This window comes from Herpailurus yagouaroundi, unplaced genomic scaffold, assembly GCF_014898765.1.
Source record: "Herpailurus yagouaroundi ecotype Mexico unplaced genomic scaffold, PumYag 197, whole genome shotgun sequence".
NCBI classification, from domain to species: Eukaryota; Metazoa; Chordata; class Mammalia; order Carnivora; family Felidae; genus Herpailurus; species Herpailurus yagouaroundi.
Window position 1 is genome coordinate 10358068 of NW_024412428.1, and position 17718 is coordinate 10375785.

The following is a 17718-nucleotide window of genomic DNA, read 5'->3' on the forward strand; positions in this document are numbered from 1 at the left end:
CAAAAGTTAAAGATTTTTTAACCTGAAAGCATTCTCTAAATAGGGCATTAGAAACACAACAAAAGAACTAATTGAAAATGACTTAGTTACACTATAGAATTCACTCTGCCACAGTGACTGAGTTATGGATAAGCAAACCACCAATGCATTGCCTATCCTTATGTTAACATCTAATCCTTCCTTGCTCAGAAATTGACTGAAGAAAATGCCTCTATGCTGTTCTCACCAGATTCTTTTCTTCTTCTATATCCTGGATTTTACAACATTATTCTGTATTCTATTGAAACTGAGCTAGAATGGCTATTTCTCCCTTTCCATGTCTGTAAAGAATCAGTGATCTGATTTTAAGTATATTTACCTTATTTGTCTGCCATATTTCTCTAGCCCTAGTGCTTTCTTTCTTTATTTTTTTTTAAGTTTATTTATTTTGAGAGAAAGCAAGCCAGCAGGGAGAGGAAGAGAGAGAGAGGGAGAGAGAGAATCCCAAGCAGTCTCCGTGCTGTCAGCACAGGGCCTGATATGGGGCTCAATCCCACAAACTGTGAGATCATGACCTGAGCTGAAATCAGAGTCAGATGCTTAATTGGCTGAGTTACCCAGGCACTCCCAACTCAAGTTGTTTCTATTCCAAATTTGCTCCTGCACAACCCCACGTAACTATTGAAAAGCAACACTCTCCTCCAATTCAGGTTTTGCCCAGTGCAGGCTCCCATTTCTTCAGGAACATCTTTCCTGTGTTTATAGCCAATTTCTCCAAGAGGAAGTGGAATCCAGGATTGTTGCAGCTACTCTGACATTTGGTAAGAGAACAGCTTCCAAGGGCCTGGAAAGTTCTTCTCAGCTCTTCAGAAGTCCTGGGTTCTTGGATTCCTTGTGTGATCTGATTCAGATGTCACCACACAAGCTCTGGATGTTTCGCTTCCAGATTTTGATGTTTAACTATTTTATGGTCACGTCTTTGTGGGCCACACAGGGATCTGATGACTCAGAAATGGACTCTGCAGGCCTTTCCAGATCTGCTTTTTCCTCTATCAATAATTAGCTTCAGGGATCCCTCCATCCCCCACTTCGACCCTGGCTGAATCACCAGTCTTACCTCATTTGCAATGACACCTCAAGGGAACACCAATGCATGCACCACCTCAAGTTAGGAAAGAACCTCAAAGGAGGAAAATTCTAAGAGAATACTTTCATTAGAGCACTTTTCCTCATCACAATTAAGTATCCTTTAGTTAGGACATATCTGGTCTTGATCTATATAATATGGTTATGCTTAGAATCAGGATGCTATTTTTCTTAAAGTATTGTTCTCTTCGAAAGTTAAAAAACATGACTAACTACCCTGGGTATTTAAAATAAACCTCTAATGGGGTGCTTGGATGACTCAGTTGGTCAATATCTCACAGTCGTGGGTTCATTCTCCCAGTCGGGCTCTGCACTGACAGTGCAGGGCCTGCTTGGGATTCTCTCTCCCCCTCTCTCTCTGCCTCTCCCAGGCTTGTTCTCTTTCTCTCTCTAAGTAACTGAGTAAGTAAGTAAATAAATAAATAAATAAATAAATAAATGTAAAACAAATTTTAATTAAAACAAAACCTTAAGTCACGTAATATTGTGTAACACAACACTTAGCAAGAGTTTTGCCTACTTCAATGCTGGTACCTTAAAAATCATTTCATTATTTTTATAATAATGGTATTTGGTTCATCAAGTAATCATGAAGAATAAAACAAAAATTTTTCCATCAGGAACTTGTAATATTAAGCAGAGAAATCAATCAAAGTTTAAAAACAATCTTCTCTTTTTTCTTTTCCGTGAGCTACAACACAGTAAATTTACTAATTCCACTCATGGATTACATGAATCCTAAAATTCTTTTCAGTAGAGAAGTTTTAATTCTTTATTGAACTAAAATCATTTCTTTTCCTTTTTTTTTAATTTTTTAAAAAAATTTACATCCAAATTAGTTAGCATATAGTGCAACAATGATTTCAGGAGTAGATTCCTTAATGCCCCTTACCCATTTAGCCCATCCCCCCTCCCCCCAGCCCCTTCAGAAACCCTCATTTTGTTCTCCATATTTAAGAGTCTCTTATTTTTTGTCCCCCTCCCTGTTTTTATATTTTTGCTTCCCTTATGTTCATCTGTTCTGTATCTTGACGTCCTCATATGAGTGAAGTCATATGATGATTGTCTTTCTCTAATTTCGCTTAGCATAATACCCTCTAGTTCCATCCACATAGTTGCAAATGGCAAGATTTCATTCTTTTTGATTGCCGAGTAATATTCCATTGTATATATGTACCACATCTTATTTATCCATTCATCCATCGATGGACATTTGGGCTCTTTCCATACTTTGGCTGTTGTTGATAGTGCTGCTATAAACATGGGGGTGCATGTGTCCCTTTGAAACAGCCTACATATATCCCTTGGATAAATACCTAGTAGTGCAGTCACTGGGTCACAGGGTATGAACTAAAATCATTTTAATCAAAATATATTTGACTTCCACATTGTGTTCATTAAAATGAGGGAAATGGCAAGAGAGAAAGAAAATGAAACAGAAAGGTAACAGGAGATTGAGAGAAACACAAAGCAATGAGAAAGATTGGTGAAGGAAACATCACCCTTTTACCCCATTTGCAGATATTTCCTGAGGGTCTCCTGTGTGCCTGGAATGGTGCTAAAAGGTGGAAGGGGAGGAAGAAGGGAGGAGTAAAAGCAAGGGAGAAGCCCTGTGGTTTCCAAATAAGAGGAAGTCCAGAGTTAACTGCTGTCCTCCCACACTGTGCCATTGGAGGGGTAGTCACCTGAGGCCCACCCTGTTTCCCATTGACATTTTGAATTTCAGTTCATGTAGGGAATATTTGCCAAGATTCAGATGAGTTAGAGTCGGGGGCCAAATTTGGCCTGTGGGCAGGAGGTTTGCCAAATACAAAGAAATCCAATATGTTTTTGCAACAACTATTCTGCAGTAGGTGGTCCTGTCCTGTGTTCAGAGTTTCATGTAGTGAAAAATTGATTGTCATCAACGGTTGCTTTTTAATTGAATGCCAATCTATTTATACTCCTAAAAGAGACATTAAATGAGAAGCATTCAAGTGTAGATAAAATATGTCATTTGTATCTGTTATAAATTTCAAGAAAGACAGTTTTCAAACCATAAAACTAGTTCACCATATGCCAGCTAAAGACATACTAGGCCCTGTGTTTGGCCCCAGCTATTTGGGCTCATTGACTTGATCATGAAGTTATCCATTAAATCATACCTCATGAAAAGAAAACTCCACAACATTTTCAGAGTTTACTGGTTACTCCTATTCATTTGCCAGCCTTGTGAGCCTTCACTATCCATTCCGAAATCCAATAGCATTATGTTGAACAGGATCTAGATAATTGTCTACATATGTGCTTGGATATGCACAGGTGCACATAATCACTTACGTAACCTCATCACCTATGCTATTATAATAATTTTTCTTTTCTTAGCTCTTTTCCTTTGGTTTACCAAAATGGAGCTCATATATGCTAGTCCTAGAATGAATGCTCAGTAGATAGTAATCTGAAATTAGCTACATGTAGCGCCGGTTCCTTGAGTGCCTTGGAATTTTAATGACTTTTAAATAAAGCTTCTAATGACTATCTTCTTATATATAGCAACTGAATGAGTTAAAAGTTTTGATTCTAGCATTTTAATCCCTTTATTGTAAAGTATTTTCGGTAACTGTTTTCACAAGTAAGACTCCTTGCTTCCCACACCATACCTCTTTCCTGAATCCTAACTTCTATTTCCACCTGTTAACTAGGCATTGCTATCTAGATGTCCCTCGGTCCCCTCAAATTCAGCACATGGAAATATTCATTCAGTGTTGTGTCTGACCAGACACTCCTCCTAGCTCTAATACCAAATGGCTTAGTCTGAAGATTAGAGAGTCACCTGAGGCTTCCCTCTATTCCTTTGTCTCATTGGTCATCATATCCCCTCAATTCTACTTCTTAAATGTATCTTGAATTTGTTCCCTCTTCTCCATTTCCTCCACCACAGCCTTGGCTCATGCCTCCCTGTGGGCTATTGTGGTAGAGCTGATGGGTCCTCCAGCCTTCAGGAACCATCCTCCCCACTTCACCTTCCACAGTAGCCACACCAACTTCTCTCCCCTTCTATTTGATTGAAGCTTCTCAACACTTTCCCCCTTCTAGCCACAAGAAGTCTACCTTTCTTCCCACAGTTTAAAAAACACTTCAGAGGCTCATTCCAATTCCACACAAGCTCTTGGCTTCCCCCCAGAGCTCCCTTCACTCTGGGCCTCCATACAGGACATACTCCCTCACTCTTCAGCTTAAACCACATTTAAATTCAGTAACTGTTTGTTGAATGAACATGTCAACAAATGAAATAAAAACACACGTCATGAGTTGTCACAGGGTTGCCCAAAGACAAGCAGTTAACTCTGCTGTCCAAGATGATCCAATCTATTGGTTGTGTGGGGCCTTGCTTTTGCTCATTCTCCCATCTGAAGCCAACAGATTGGGTGCCTTTCTGAATATTTCATCAAGCTGTCAAAATGTGAAGTAATACTCTGAAGAAACACTGATCAGTGTTCATACTCAAGCAAAGGTCAAAGCGTGAGAAGAAGATGAGAGTAATGGCCGTTGTGAGCATTCCAGCTGCTTTGAGGGCTTAAGGGGGCTCTGCCAGGCTTCTGGTTGTGTAATTCTATAAAATGAAGGGCTGACTAAATGACTTCAAAAAGAATCTAGATAAAAATGATTTGTTACTTTTCACTTTAAATCAAAGATAATTACCCAGCAATATACATGAGTGTACTTTATAAATAAAAGTACCTTCATTCAGGGTAAACTCAATACACAGACTTGAAAATGAAAGTAGTCATCAAATAGTGTTCTAATTTATTTTATGTTACCTCAAGCTTTAAAAGGTAGGGACTAGAAAATAGCATCTATTTCCTAAGTACATACTGAAGTTCAATCATATTACAGAGAATTTCAGAAAAATCAAAGACTATAGTTCATGTTTAGGAATCATTTTGCATATAATGCAGGAATGCCTTCTCTGGAAGTAATCCTTGCATAATTTACTCTGAGAAACTTAGGAATACTATATAATAAAGAAGGTATTCCAAATGAAGAAAATTTCTGCAAAGAGAAATGGGATTCATGCATAAACTTACTCATCCTACATAGCACGTAACTCTAGGCCAATGCCTTCAGTTTTTGTCCTGAATAACGAACCGCAGGACTCATGACTTCCATATCTATCCGTTTAAGTTTTGCTGTGGAAATCAAAACAGCAACAATAAAGTCAAATTTTTAGTGGCTTGTAACCATAAACATCTATGCGTTGCTCATAGGTCTGCGGTCATCTATGGCTCTTCTGGGCTTAGCTCAGCTCAGGTTCAAGCATGCGGCGTGCCACTCTCATTCGGTCTAAGAAGTCACACCATACAAGGTCAAGCCACACCACAACGAGGACTTCTAAGCCTCTGCTGGAACCTGGCACATGATACATCTGGCCACATTGAACTGATCAAAACCAGTCTCATGGCCAAGGGAAAATAGACCAGAGCCACCTATAAGAAGTATTGCCAATCACATGGCAAAAAAAAAAACAAAAAAACAAAAAAAGTGGGTGTGTATAGTCCTTTCACAGGGAGGGGAAGAATTAGGAGCAATGCTGTATCATAATACCTCTGATACACTCTGAATATCTTTCCTGTTGTTCTGGCCATGTATGTGTGGACAGGATTCTCTCAGTTTTACACAAATACAAGAATCTGCTTAGCTTTCTTCTCCCTTCAGCCTTACTTGAGCGCATCTTATTATCGCTGTGAGAAGAGTTGATGTTACTTCCTAATATCGCAATCCATTATTCAAGATGGGCAGGGTTCAAGTTTTACCTAATTGTCTCTGCAACTCAAGCAGAATGTTCCCTTCCCTGAAATGCCATTGAACTTCTTATCTGCATTTTCATTTTGGTTCCTATTTAACTCTCTAGCATATCTTGTGCTTGACTTTATTTTATACTCCCTTTAAAAGATAGCTTTCCTCAGTGCACAATTTTTAGTTGCCAGCTCTTTTCTCTCAGAACTTTGAGTGCTGTGTTATTGATTCTGGCCTCCATCTCTGTTGTTAAGAAGTCTAGGAGCACCTGGGTAGCTCAGTCGGTTAAGAGTCCGACCTCGGCTCAGGTCACGATCTCACGGTTCGTGGGTTCCAGCCCTGCGTCCGGCTCTGTGCTGACAGCTCAGAGCCTGGAGCCTGCTTCAGATTCTATGTCTCCCTCTCTCTCTGCCCCTCCCCTCTCATGCCCTCTCTCTCTCTCAAAAAATAAACATTAAAAAATTAAAAAAAAAAAAAGTCTAGCATTCAAGTATTCCCTTTGTTGGTGATCTGTCTTTCCCCTCTGGTTTCTTTTAACGCCTTCTCTGTACATCTGATATTATGCAATTTCAATGCTGAAAGTCTAGAAGTGGATTTGTTACTTGTACTGCCTGATAGATATTGTTATTCCCATATTTGTAAATTTTATATGTTATCATTTCTAGAAAATTCTCAGTCATTATCTCCTCAGATATTATGTCTTCTTCATTCTCACCATTCTCTTGTTCTGGGACTCTAATTATCTGTATGTGGAAACTTTTCACGCTTTCCTTCAAATCTCTTAATTTCCTTAATTTTTTTCATTTCCTATACTACCTTCTGGATAATTTCCTCACCTCCTTATTCCAATGTACAACTTTTTTCTTCAACTTCCGTCTTAACAACTATTTTACCCACCCCATTGAGTTCTTAAGTTCTACAAGACTTGTTCTTTTCTAAAAATTCTCTTCGTTTTTTTTTGAATGGTTTCTTATTTCTTAGTCATGTTTGTGATTTCATATATCTCTTTCTTTAAACATTTTATATTCCATAACTGATCGTTTTAATATTTGAAAAGGCTAGGGTTTTAAATCTGCTTTTATTTCTGCCGACTCTCACCCAAGTGTGCTCACTTGATCTTGGATAATGAGCCAATGTGTGGTTGATGTTAGTCTGGGTAAACCCTAAGAATCTAAATTGAGGATATTTCCTACAAGGTTCATATTTGTTTTGAATGGTGCTAAAAGGCACTGACTTTAACAGTGCTCAGCCGGATCCTCTAAGGAGGCTAACATCAAGCCTCAGAACTTGCCACGACCCAAGGCTTGGTCTAAAAGTTGCAGTGCTGTGGGGCACCTGGGTGACTCAGTCAGTTAAGCTTCCGACTTCACCTCAGGTCCTGATCTTGCGGCTCATGAGTTTGAGCCCCACTGTGGACCCCGCACTGACAGTGCGGAGTCTGCTTGAGATTCTCTCTCCCTCTCTCTCTGCCCCTGCCCCACTTGTGCACACCCTCTCTCTCCCCCTCAAAATAAATAAACTTAAATAGAAGGTGCGGCACTGATACCCACATTCGTTTGCCGGAGCATCTTGCCTTTTCTATTTGGTCACCGCTATTCATCGCCATTTCAGCATTTTGGTTTGGTTTGTCTTGTGTTTTCCTCTTACACCTAATTCCCCTCATTTCAGAGACTTCAGAAATGCAGTAAAACTTGTTTTATGCAGGAGCAATTATTTTCAAGCAAGAAGGCCTTTCGGAGCTTCTAATCTACCACACTGCCAGGAGTGGCTGCCTTGGTGATATTTTTTCCTCTGGGTTTATAGCTCTGCTCCTAAAAGCGGAGCTTGCCAAGAGTTGAGATTCCCAGATAAATGGAGCATGGCTTAAATTATTTTAAACGTTGAACATCAGAGTTAGAAAGCTTAACTTAGACTTTCTTGCTCAAAATGGGCCCTATTTCAGGACTGGTTTGCTTAACTGACTGACAGCTCATGCTAATGACATCACATGATTCAGTTCCGTTTGCTCACTGCCAACAGGGTGCATATAAACCTGTTACCCCTACTGAAAAGGTTACTCAAAATACCTCTCATTGAAGGATGGATTAGTGACATAATCTCGTGAAGAAAGGTTAACAATAACTATCATCACAAATGTTACTTAGCTAACATAGCAGAATTACTAAGGTTTTACTATAACTTTGTTTATGGTATAGTGACTACTCAAGCGAATGTTGCCTTTGTTGGGCCGCCATCATGAGCTTGGAATTCTGATATTTTTTTTATTGTATAACTTATCTTTTTGAGGAAAATATTATCTATTAACATAACTCATTCATTGAATATCACTATATCCTTTTCCCTCCAAACAGAAAATGATAGCAAACAGCTAATGGATCAGGTTTGGGGAATAAAAACCAAGATAATGTGTAGAAGGGAGCAATGTTTACAAGCCTATATTGGCATTAAGTACAGTGAATGGTTAGTAAATATCCTGATTGAAAACATTAGTTTGGCAAGATAATGAATTATAGCCTACATAAAAAATGATCACATCATTCTAAATATGTGTCAAAATCAGGGTTTTCTGGCTACATTTAAATAAATTATGTTCCGGATTTCAGAGCTTTACGTGTAACAACCGTGTCTAAGACATGAGTAAGAGTTACAGTGGAAACTAAGAAAATGCCCCTACCCACCCACCCCCACAGAACTAGGTAATCAGTACTTACAGTAAATAAACTCCTTCGAATTATCCAGAATTATGTTAAATCATGCTATACAGTGAATGCTATATTTACATGAGCTTTTACTACTATTGCTGAGAGCATGGGTACTAACACAGGAGACTGGAATGGAGGAATACGTTGATTTAGGTAAGGATCAATAAAGTACATTTGTGCAAATTTGACGTTAGTATCTGGGGATGAATTGGCTTGCATAGTGTCTTCTCAGCTCTGCATGAAGCGCTCTCTGAAACTTCCTCCCCAGCGGTGTCTCCAAGGAAAGAGGAAATTCATTCACCCTCATTTAAACACATACATCATACCTTGTGCACATATCAGCCATTTCAGTTTCTGTTCAAAATCAAAGTTAAAACATATTAACTGAAACACGTTTTAATACTTGCACTTTCTGCCTTTAGAAATCAATAATGAATCAAAGATATTCTTAACTATTATTTATAGTTACTGGGTTCTGAATTGTGTGTGTTGAACGCTAATATTTCAAAGATTAACTCTGAAAAGCCTAACACAAAGGGATGATGATTCAACTCTTTAGCAATTAAACTCTACTTCTTTCATGAGTAAGTCTGGTAATTTCTTTGAAATCTTGACAATTCTTGCTCTAAAAATTGTATTTTCATGGACTATATATTTAAATTTCAAATAGATTTGTGACGGGCAATTCATGGCATTTACTTGCACTTAAAAATTCATGCCCAAAGTTTCAATACCAGAAACTATCAACCATCCTCTTGATGGCAGAACACAAAATAGAAGAAAAAGTGATCCCCCTGATTTTTTTAAGTGAAGTAAGGCAATTTTTATTTAAAAAGTCCTCGAGGTTAGTGAAGAAAAAAGGTGCCTGAAACGTAAGGAAAGATTTTGAAATTTTTCTTCTCATCTAATGCTTGATTCTCTTTGTTGCTTTCTTGGTTTGAAAAATAAGAGGAGAACAAACACATTTAAACGTATCTGGAGAATTTAGCTCACTTCTTAAAAGAGAAAGAACTAACACGTCATGTGATTGATAAAATATTTTCCCTTTCAAATCCCTTTTGAATCCTTATTCTATCAAAGCCTGGAAAGAAAGAAAGAAAGAAAGAAAGAAAGAAAGAAAGAAAGAAAGAAAGAAAGAAAGAACAATGAAAACTCTGTCTCTTATGATGAGTGACCACAATGGCCAGCCATCACTGGACAGTTTTTCAAACAGCGTTGTTAATGACACGATTAATAACGACATGTAAGAGAATCCCTATCATTCACTTACAAAATCCTCCATCCAAATTAGGACTACAAGCTGTTTTATATATGTCTACATAGGCATTTCCTAGTCAGTGAAACACTGACAACAAAATTCTACACTGAAGTTTTGTAGAAATCTTTCTGATTATGCGAGGATCAACCAAAAGTCCCTTCCTATACTTGAATTTGCACTAACTGTGCTGTCTTAGAAGCCACTTTCAGGATGTAAGAACTAAACTGTAATTCATGTTTTCTGATAGGCATGCAACACAGCATTGAAAGCAAAATTATCCACTTTAAAATTATCCACTAAAATTATCCACTTTAAAAAAAGAATATGGTTACAGAGTAAGTAAATGCTTAAAACATTGTGTAAATGTTTTACAATAACTATTAAACCCAAGGCCATATATTTTCATTATTACTATCTTTCTGTATGTTATTTGAAAACATTGAAAAGCGTTTGAATAGGTGTTCTTCATGTATTTGTCAGTAAGTAGCTTTTTGTCACTTGCTTCTTGCATTAAAAATATGCTTGTAAGGAGTTTCATCACCTTTTCACTGTAAATCTCCATCCCTTCATATGCAAGAACTGTGTATGTTTAGATTTTAAGTAAGAGCAAATTGCACTACATGCTTTGAAGGGAAACAAATTTTAAGTGATTTAAAACAATGTTTCTCATCTAATAATGCCCAAGTCTTATTTATGTCTCTCTGTCCATACTATAAAGAAATAACGACCAAGAATACAACCGCAGATTTAAAATAATATGAAACAAAAAAGAAAGAGCAAAAAAGATAGGCTGCAGAGTGACAAGACCTTCTCCCCTCAATGCCAGTAAGGTTCTAGCTCTGAGCATGCTCAGACACATGGGAGGCACCGAAGTTACTATGTCAGAACTCCTTCAGAGGTATAAGGAGGATACATCTAATACTTCAATTGCTGAAAACCTATTGTTATTTTTCTGGTATTAAACATCTCTTCAGCCTCAGACTGATTGCAATGTTCCTTCTACTTCATTTCATCATCCTGATAGATGTCAAAGGTAAGTCTGCTACTTTCTCGCTTAAATGAGTGCAATTCCAAAAGAATAGAAAATAGGCTATTTCTATTTAGTTCTAGCATATTTATAATAGACTCATTGCAGCGTTTGAGAAACAGACATCCAGTTTACGTTGTCATTGTCATCACCACTAATTGCTTGTAGTCCCATCCTAGCAATTTTTAGCAGCAACAAATTTTTCATGGGAACATGCTTTTGTATGTTATTAAAATTGTAGGTAAAACATTTTCTAAAACCAATGTGGAATATATCAATTATAATGGCGAAAATAGTTCTTAGTATTTGTAAAAAAAAAAAAAAAAGCATGACAAATTAAAAAATTAAAATTTTGCCTTATGAAATTTCAACCTGTTGAAATATCTTCATAAAATGTATGTAATTGTTAGTTGCTATGTTTCGTTGTTAACATAGCTGAACTGAGAACTGCCCCCCCCAAAAAAAAAAAAAAAAGAAAAGAAAAAGAAACAAAGAAAGAAAGAAGGAAAAGAAAAAGCCACAAATCTAAAAATCAGAATCTCTCCCTTAGAGCAAACCTATGTAAAATAAAATCATTAAAAATGTACAAAAGGACTCTCCTTACTGGTTTGATTTTAAACATTTTTATTTCATCCATATTTATAACTTGGCATTTTTCTTAGGAAAAAAATTAATATTCACCTGGTTTTAAAGAAAAATATACCCTTGTTTTATTGTGAGCTTGTACACTTGTATCTATTTATTATATCCAAAGCATGTTGGGTTTATTATTATTCAAAATGTGTCTAAGTTCCTAGTCTTTCTTAAAGAATTTTGATAAACTTCTGAGAATAAGAGTTAGAATTTGAAATTATTTTTGTTTTCTGAGAAATTGGTTTTAGGTTTCTAAAATACTCAGTTTTCATTAAATGAACTCAATTGAGTATTTTTAATCTTGAAATAAAATGCAGTTATTTATGAACAATTATTTACAAACTTCTAACAAATAGAAGATTTTTAAAGTATTTCAATTTCAGTTTGAACTTGAAATACTAAAATTTTCTTCAGATTATTTTGAAGTATTATCCTAATACAGTTAGCATGATTTTTATTTTGCATTTTAATCTCCTTTACATAAAAATTTAAGTTATCATTTAAGTGTTGCCTTATGTGTTTCTTAAAGACAAGGAATATATGAACTCACTTGACATGAAATATGTTTGTGGAGAGCAGTCTATTTCTTTGATTTAGGGTCTTCCTTCAATTTATATCCTATGCATATCTGTAATATTAAATTTTATATGATTTTTAAGAATAAAAGTTAAAAAGAAGGTTCTTGGATACAATACACTTTGTAGAGGTAATCTGTACCCTTAATTCCTTACTGTACAGGAATTGCAATATAGTTAACCAGTTTTAATAAAATATATGGTATAAAATATATATGGTATAAAGGATATGTATAAAATATAAAGTATAGTATTGCTTGTGGTAATACATTTAATTGACTTTGTGAACAAAATTTTTATGAGATGAAAAACATCTATTACTGAAACAGTGTTTTAAGATTTACCATAATGTAATGGTGTTCTTTAAACTAAAAAAGAAAGGAAAGAAATTTTAAACAGATGATTTTGGTTTATTTCTAAGCAAATGCCATGTTTCAGATCCACAGTCCAACCTGACAAATATTTTCATTGTAATTCCTTGGAAATTTTTATTTTCCAAGTTACCTTTCATTTCAATTGCTAATTTAACCCTTTCTTTTTAACATTATTTTCAAAGCTAGACATGTTAATCCTTTGATATCTTATTCCTATTTATAAAGATAATAATCAGTTGCTATATAATTAGTGGAAGTTTTTCACAATAAAATTATAGACAGTTAAAGTAGTTCGGCTATAATAAAGAAAAGTCATCCGGAATTATGTAAGAGCACAGATTGCTTCTTAAATTTACATAAATATTTGTCATAATTTTTTAGGTCAGACCTAAACAAAAGGAAAAGGCAGACATTATGTTTTACCTTTTCTCTTCTGGCCATCATCACCCTTGAGTGTCTAAGGCATTAGTGATATTGGCTAACAAGCTACAGACATTAACTGATTAGTAAAGATAACATATCTTATTGTAACTTTGTACATGTATTTTATCATCAATTTATTCACTGGGTATCCTTGTTAATCAGACTCAAGCCACCTCCTCCCCAACAAGTTTTTTGTGGATTAATTACGGATAATATTACAAACCGAAAACATGGGTTTATATGGGAAATTAAAAGCATAAAGTGCCCACAATGCTACTGGGTAACTCTAGGTTGCTAGCTACTCAAAAAATTTGCTAACCTTCAAAAAATGAAGTCATTGAAAACAGGGGCCTAATATTTTGAAGTGAACAGTATTTGACTGCCCCCTAATGGACAAGTTCAAAGCTCGCGTTGGATGCTCCTTTTTCTAAGAAATGTCGCTTCTAATTGGTTGCTGTCACTTGAGAAAAGGTTTTCCAACTAAATTTTAGTTTCACACAATTACATCATGCTGCTGGTAGCTGTGAAAATCAATTATATTGCAGACCAGCCATACAGAGAGGCTACATGGGCACCACTAATGAAAAAGAAACTTACCTGAATGGAGCCCTCTGTGAGGAAGACAGAAAATATCAGAAAACCAGAAGCGAAAGCTATTTGAGATGTGTTCTCTCTAAAGGCACTAACCAAATACATCTTGCAACAGATGTTTATTCATTTGTTTATCTTATTGTAAATAAATATGACCAGGTATATCAAGAGTTTTAAGGACTCTTACTTGAACTAACAAAATTGGCTGTCGCCTGAATTTTAGAGACAAAATTGGTTTGCCTTCAAATCAGTTAGTTTTGAAAAATGCCACACTTTTGTCCTAGAAAATTGTAGCCTGAAAAAAATTCAACTAATTAGAATAGTTTTTGTGTCCATAATTATATAATGATAAATGCACAGCATTTTTAGGAACGTATGTATATCTTAAATATATACGTTTAAGAACCTATTACTTGTTTGGTAAACATATAACTTAACATTTATCAGAAAAAATTAATGTGCTTGTTTTACATGAGAAATAGTAGGGAATTATCTGAAAACAAAAAATACACCTGTCTTCTCTGCTTTATTCACACACATCAATTTCTCACCCCACACTTCCAATCATTGAGTACATCTGGATAAAAACAAAGTTTGCTGGGTGCCTGGGTTGCTCAGTCACTTAAGCCATCTGCCTTGGGCTTAGGTCATGATCTCATGGTTCGTGAGTTCAGGCCCCAAGCTGACAGCTGAACTTGCTTCGGATCCTCTGTTCCCCCCTCTCTCTGCCCCTCCCTGTCTTGTGCGCTCTCTCTCTCTCTCTCCCTCTCTCAAAAATAAATAAACATGTAAAAATCCTTTTAAAATTAAGCTTGCAGTAATTTCAACTGTGTTCAATACCTCGGAACGTGCTCCCAAATCAAAATGAAATGGTTGCTTTAATGCTCGTGTGGTTCGATAAACTTTTGAATGTTGTAAGATAAGAAAGGAATTGCAGTAGAAGAATTAACTTTATTACCAAGTAAAAAGCCTTTAAATAAATTCAGTGAGATTGATAAAAGGGTAGACCACTTGTCTTAGGTTACTCTTCCTTTGCAGTCTTCTGGCTTCCATCCTTACCTCTTTTCCTCTTTAGGCCTCTCTCTTCCCCCTGAGTCCCCCACCCACCCACCCCCACCGGTGCTCCTTTCTTAGATTCATCTCCTGACACACTTAACTCCTTCTTCTCCTCCCCTTTGCACACATCTGTCTCAGACGCCCTCCTGGCCTCTCTGGCTGCTGTTTCTCCCTCTTACCTCCTCACTGTGGTCTTTTCCAGGTTTCCTGGCCTCTGAGACCTCTTCTGTCTTGTCTTCCTGCCTCCACTTTTCTTTTTTTTTTTTTTTTTTTAAACGTTTTTTTATTTTTGGGACAGAGAGAGACAGAGCATGAACGGGGGAGGGGCAGAGAGAGAGGGAGACACAGAATCGGAAACAGGCTCCAGGCTCTGAGCCATCAGCCCAGAGCCTGACGCGGGGCTCGAACTCACGGACCGCGAGATCGTGACCTGGCTGAAGTCGCACGCTTAACCGACTGCGCCACCCAGGCGCCCCCTTGCCTCCACTTTTCAACTCTCTTACTCTTTGAGTGCTTACCTTCTCCAACTCAAGCTTCATGCTTTTCCCATTTCATGCTCCCTAATTCCCATATCTGCTCCACTTTGACCGTTAGCATCCGCCTTGTCATTTCCCCTTGGAATCCAACTGCCCCTCGGTTTCCTCCTTTCCCAGGTATTCCTCACCTTTGATGGCCTCTTGTCATTCTTGAGCTTCCTCTCCAGGTCTTCTTGTATCTGTCTTGTTCCTCTTGAGACCCTGGTCCCCTTTCTGTTATTTGTGTCTAGCCCCAGCGTCTCCCGGCCTGGCCAGCAGTCATCATTTCTGTTGCTCAGATTGCTAGAACATGTGTTCAAACACAAGCAAACATGTACTATATCTTGTTATAACTTCAACCCCACCTTGCACTCGTTTTGGAGGTCCATGGTGATTTCTCCACAATTCTGAAATGCAGAGAGCTCCAAAAACTGAGAGTTTGAACTCTTTTGCCAAAAATAAATGTGGTTAGAATTTACCAGAAACTATTTAAGGTCTTCACTTATAAATTTACTGCAAAATGTCATATGTTGTGATATATACATAGATATTAATGTGTTTGCTCATGTGATTTTGCCCTAGACCCAGCAGAGAATATTATGTCATTTATAGCCTAAGTATTATTTAACTTTCTGAACCAAAACAAATGATAAATTCTGGAATACATTTCTCCAAACGGTTTCTGTTAAGGCGTTATAGATCTATACTAGCCATCACCCTATTCAGATTACCAGCTGTCTGGCCAACATTTTTCTCACCAGTGGTATATGACTACTTTCTTTGCTCAGGGAAGTTTTGTATTACCAAAATAAGTGTTCGATGAGAGAGAAAGAGAGAGATTATTTTAACGAATTCTCCCTTTCTGTGGTTCTGGTTCATTTTTTATTCAATTCGTTCAGATATTTTTTAAATGTTGGTGACTATATTTTCCATTCCAATAATTCCAACTGCATTTAAATCTGTCTGTTCTGGTTTTATAAACTTCCCTTCTTACTTCATGAAATTATTCCTCCCATTATTTCTTTGGAAAATAAATACAGATTTAAACCGCTTTTTAAAGCACTATCATCTAATTCCCCAGGTATGAATTCTCCCCTTTTTTTTTTTTTTTGGAGCCCTGCACACTTTCTTAAAGTCAGAGGGATTTTTTTCCCCTGCACACCTCTGCCTTTGAGGGATCTCAGAATTGCTGCAATGTAGCCCATGGAAGTGTTCAGGTCTGAGCCGGGGTTTATGTTCAGGTTTCAGCGATTTTTACCTCGTGGGTGACCCAGTTCCAAATCTCATGTCTGGTTTGCAAGGCACCACTGCCGCTTCCACTGCTGACATGGGCAGGGTGATATCCGGTCCACAACCTTGGGGGGTCAGACAGAGCCATTTACACTCATCGTCTGGGGCTCAGTCCCAGCACACGCGTCTGCAGGTTCACACAGCTGCTGGCTGGGCTTTCACAGATGGGCTTGGTGCCCAATCCTCATGCTCAACCAGTCCCAGCTCCCTGCCCACCTTGGGGGGCTAGCTCCTCTCACTCCAGTGACTTTTTCTCTCTTCGCGTACTGTGGAGAGTTCTCTCTGCTATGAGCTTGACGTTTTCATGAAGAAACATGATACCCATGTTTTTTGTGTCTATGGAGAAGAGTGTGTTGTGGGGAGCGTATTCGGAACTTGCTCACAACCTTGATGCAGAAGCTCAGAGAAGAAGGTAGTTTCATTCTTCAGATTTCGCTTTATCAGACGTCGGACCCGAGTGGCCACACACCGGAGATTTGGAGTTGCGAAGGGAAGTGCCATACAGGTGTAAGGGACTCGGGGAGGGGAGGCAGCAGAGTGTGGCAAGGATGCTAGATTTAGGATCAGCGGAACTGTGTTCAAGTCACTGCCTTATCCTCACTGGCCTTTGGCCCTCAACATACCAAATAACCCCTTAGCCTCAGCCATATTGGTGTGATTATTGGTGTCTAAGAACCATTTGTGATGACGTTAAAGAACTAGATTCTAGGATGCCACCCCCAGTAGATTCAAAAGATCTAGGCTGGGCCACAGGGCTCTGCGCAGTATAGAAGCAACCCAGGTGTTCTGATAAACCTGCCCTATGGATCGCATCTCTGGAAACACTGATATTACATTAGTACATCAAAATATAAGTAGGCTTTTCTCCTATAAGATATGCTCATTCCTTGCTAATTCTTTGTTCATATCAGGATGTTCATTGGGCTTACCTGCATTATTTTACATATTAATTCAACCTGAATTTTTTTTCATTTTGAGGATGATAAGAACCAGTTAAATATTTGGCAAGGGAATAGCGGAACATATGTTGTCTAATTATCAATACACAGCCTCTTAATGGATAGTATGATTCAAGAAAGTATAATTAATATGCAAGTTTAGCTGTAAAGTAGTCAATGTTACCACTCCTTTTTTTTTTTTTTTTTTTTTTTGAAAGAAACCCTAAACCTATGATACAAGTGGCTAGGGAGACATCTCTTCTGATTTAGAGTAAGATCCTCTTTCTCATTCGTCACCTGGCTTTCATTATCCACGTCCAGCCAGTGGACACTGGGCTAGTCATTTGCCTGTAGGAGGACAAGAGTGCTATTTTAGGGACCTCTCCTCACTCCCTTCCTCCGCTCGTTTCACCCACCTCTCCGGGTTTTTTGTAA

The 17718-nt window shown here is 37.6% G+C and overlaps 1 protein-coding gene across 1 annotated transcript in view; it reads left to right on the top strand.

Annotated features, from left to right (window-relative positions):
* The window catches only part of RXFP2 (relaxin family peptide receptor 2), a 242618-nt gene that overhangs the window by 171560 nt on the left and 53340 nt on the right, over nucleotides 1-17718 (top strand). Inside the window, exon 2 of the mRNA XM_040447939.1 lies at nucleotides 10726-10894. Within this exon, the coding sequence (XP_040303873.1) occupies nucleotides 10726-10894 (169 nt within the window). The remainder of the gene's footprint in view (nucleotides 1-10725; nucleotides 10895-17718) is intronic.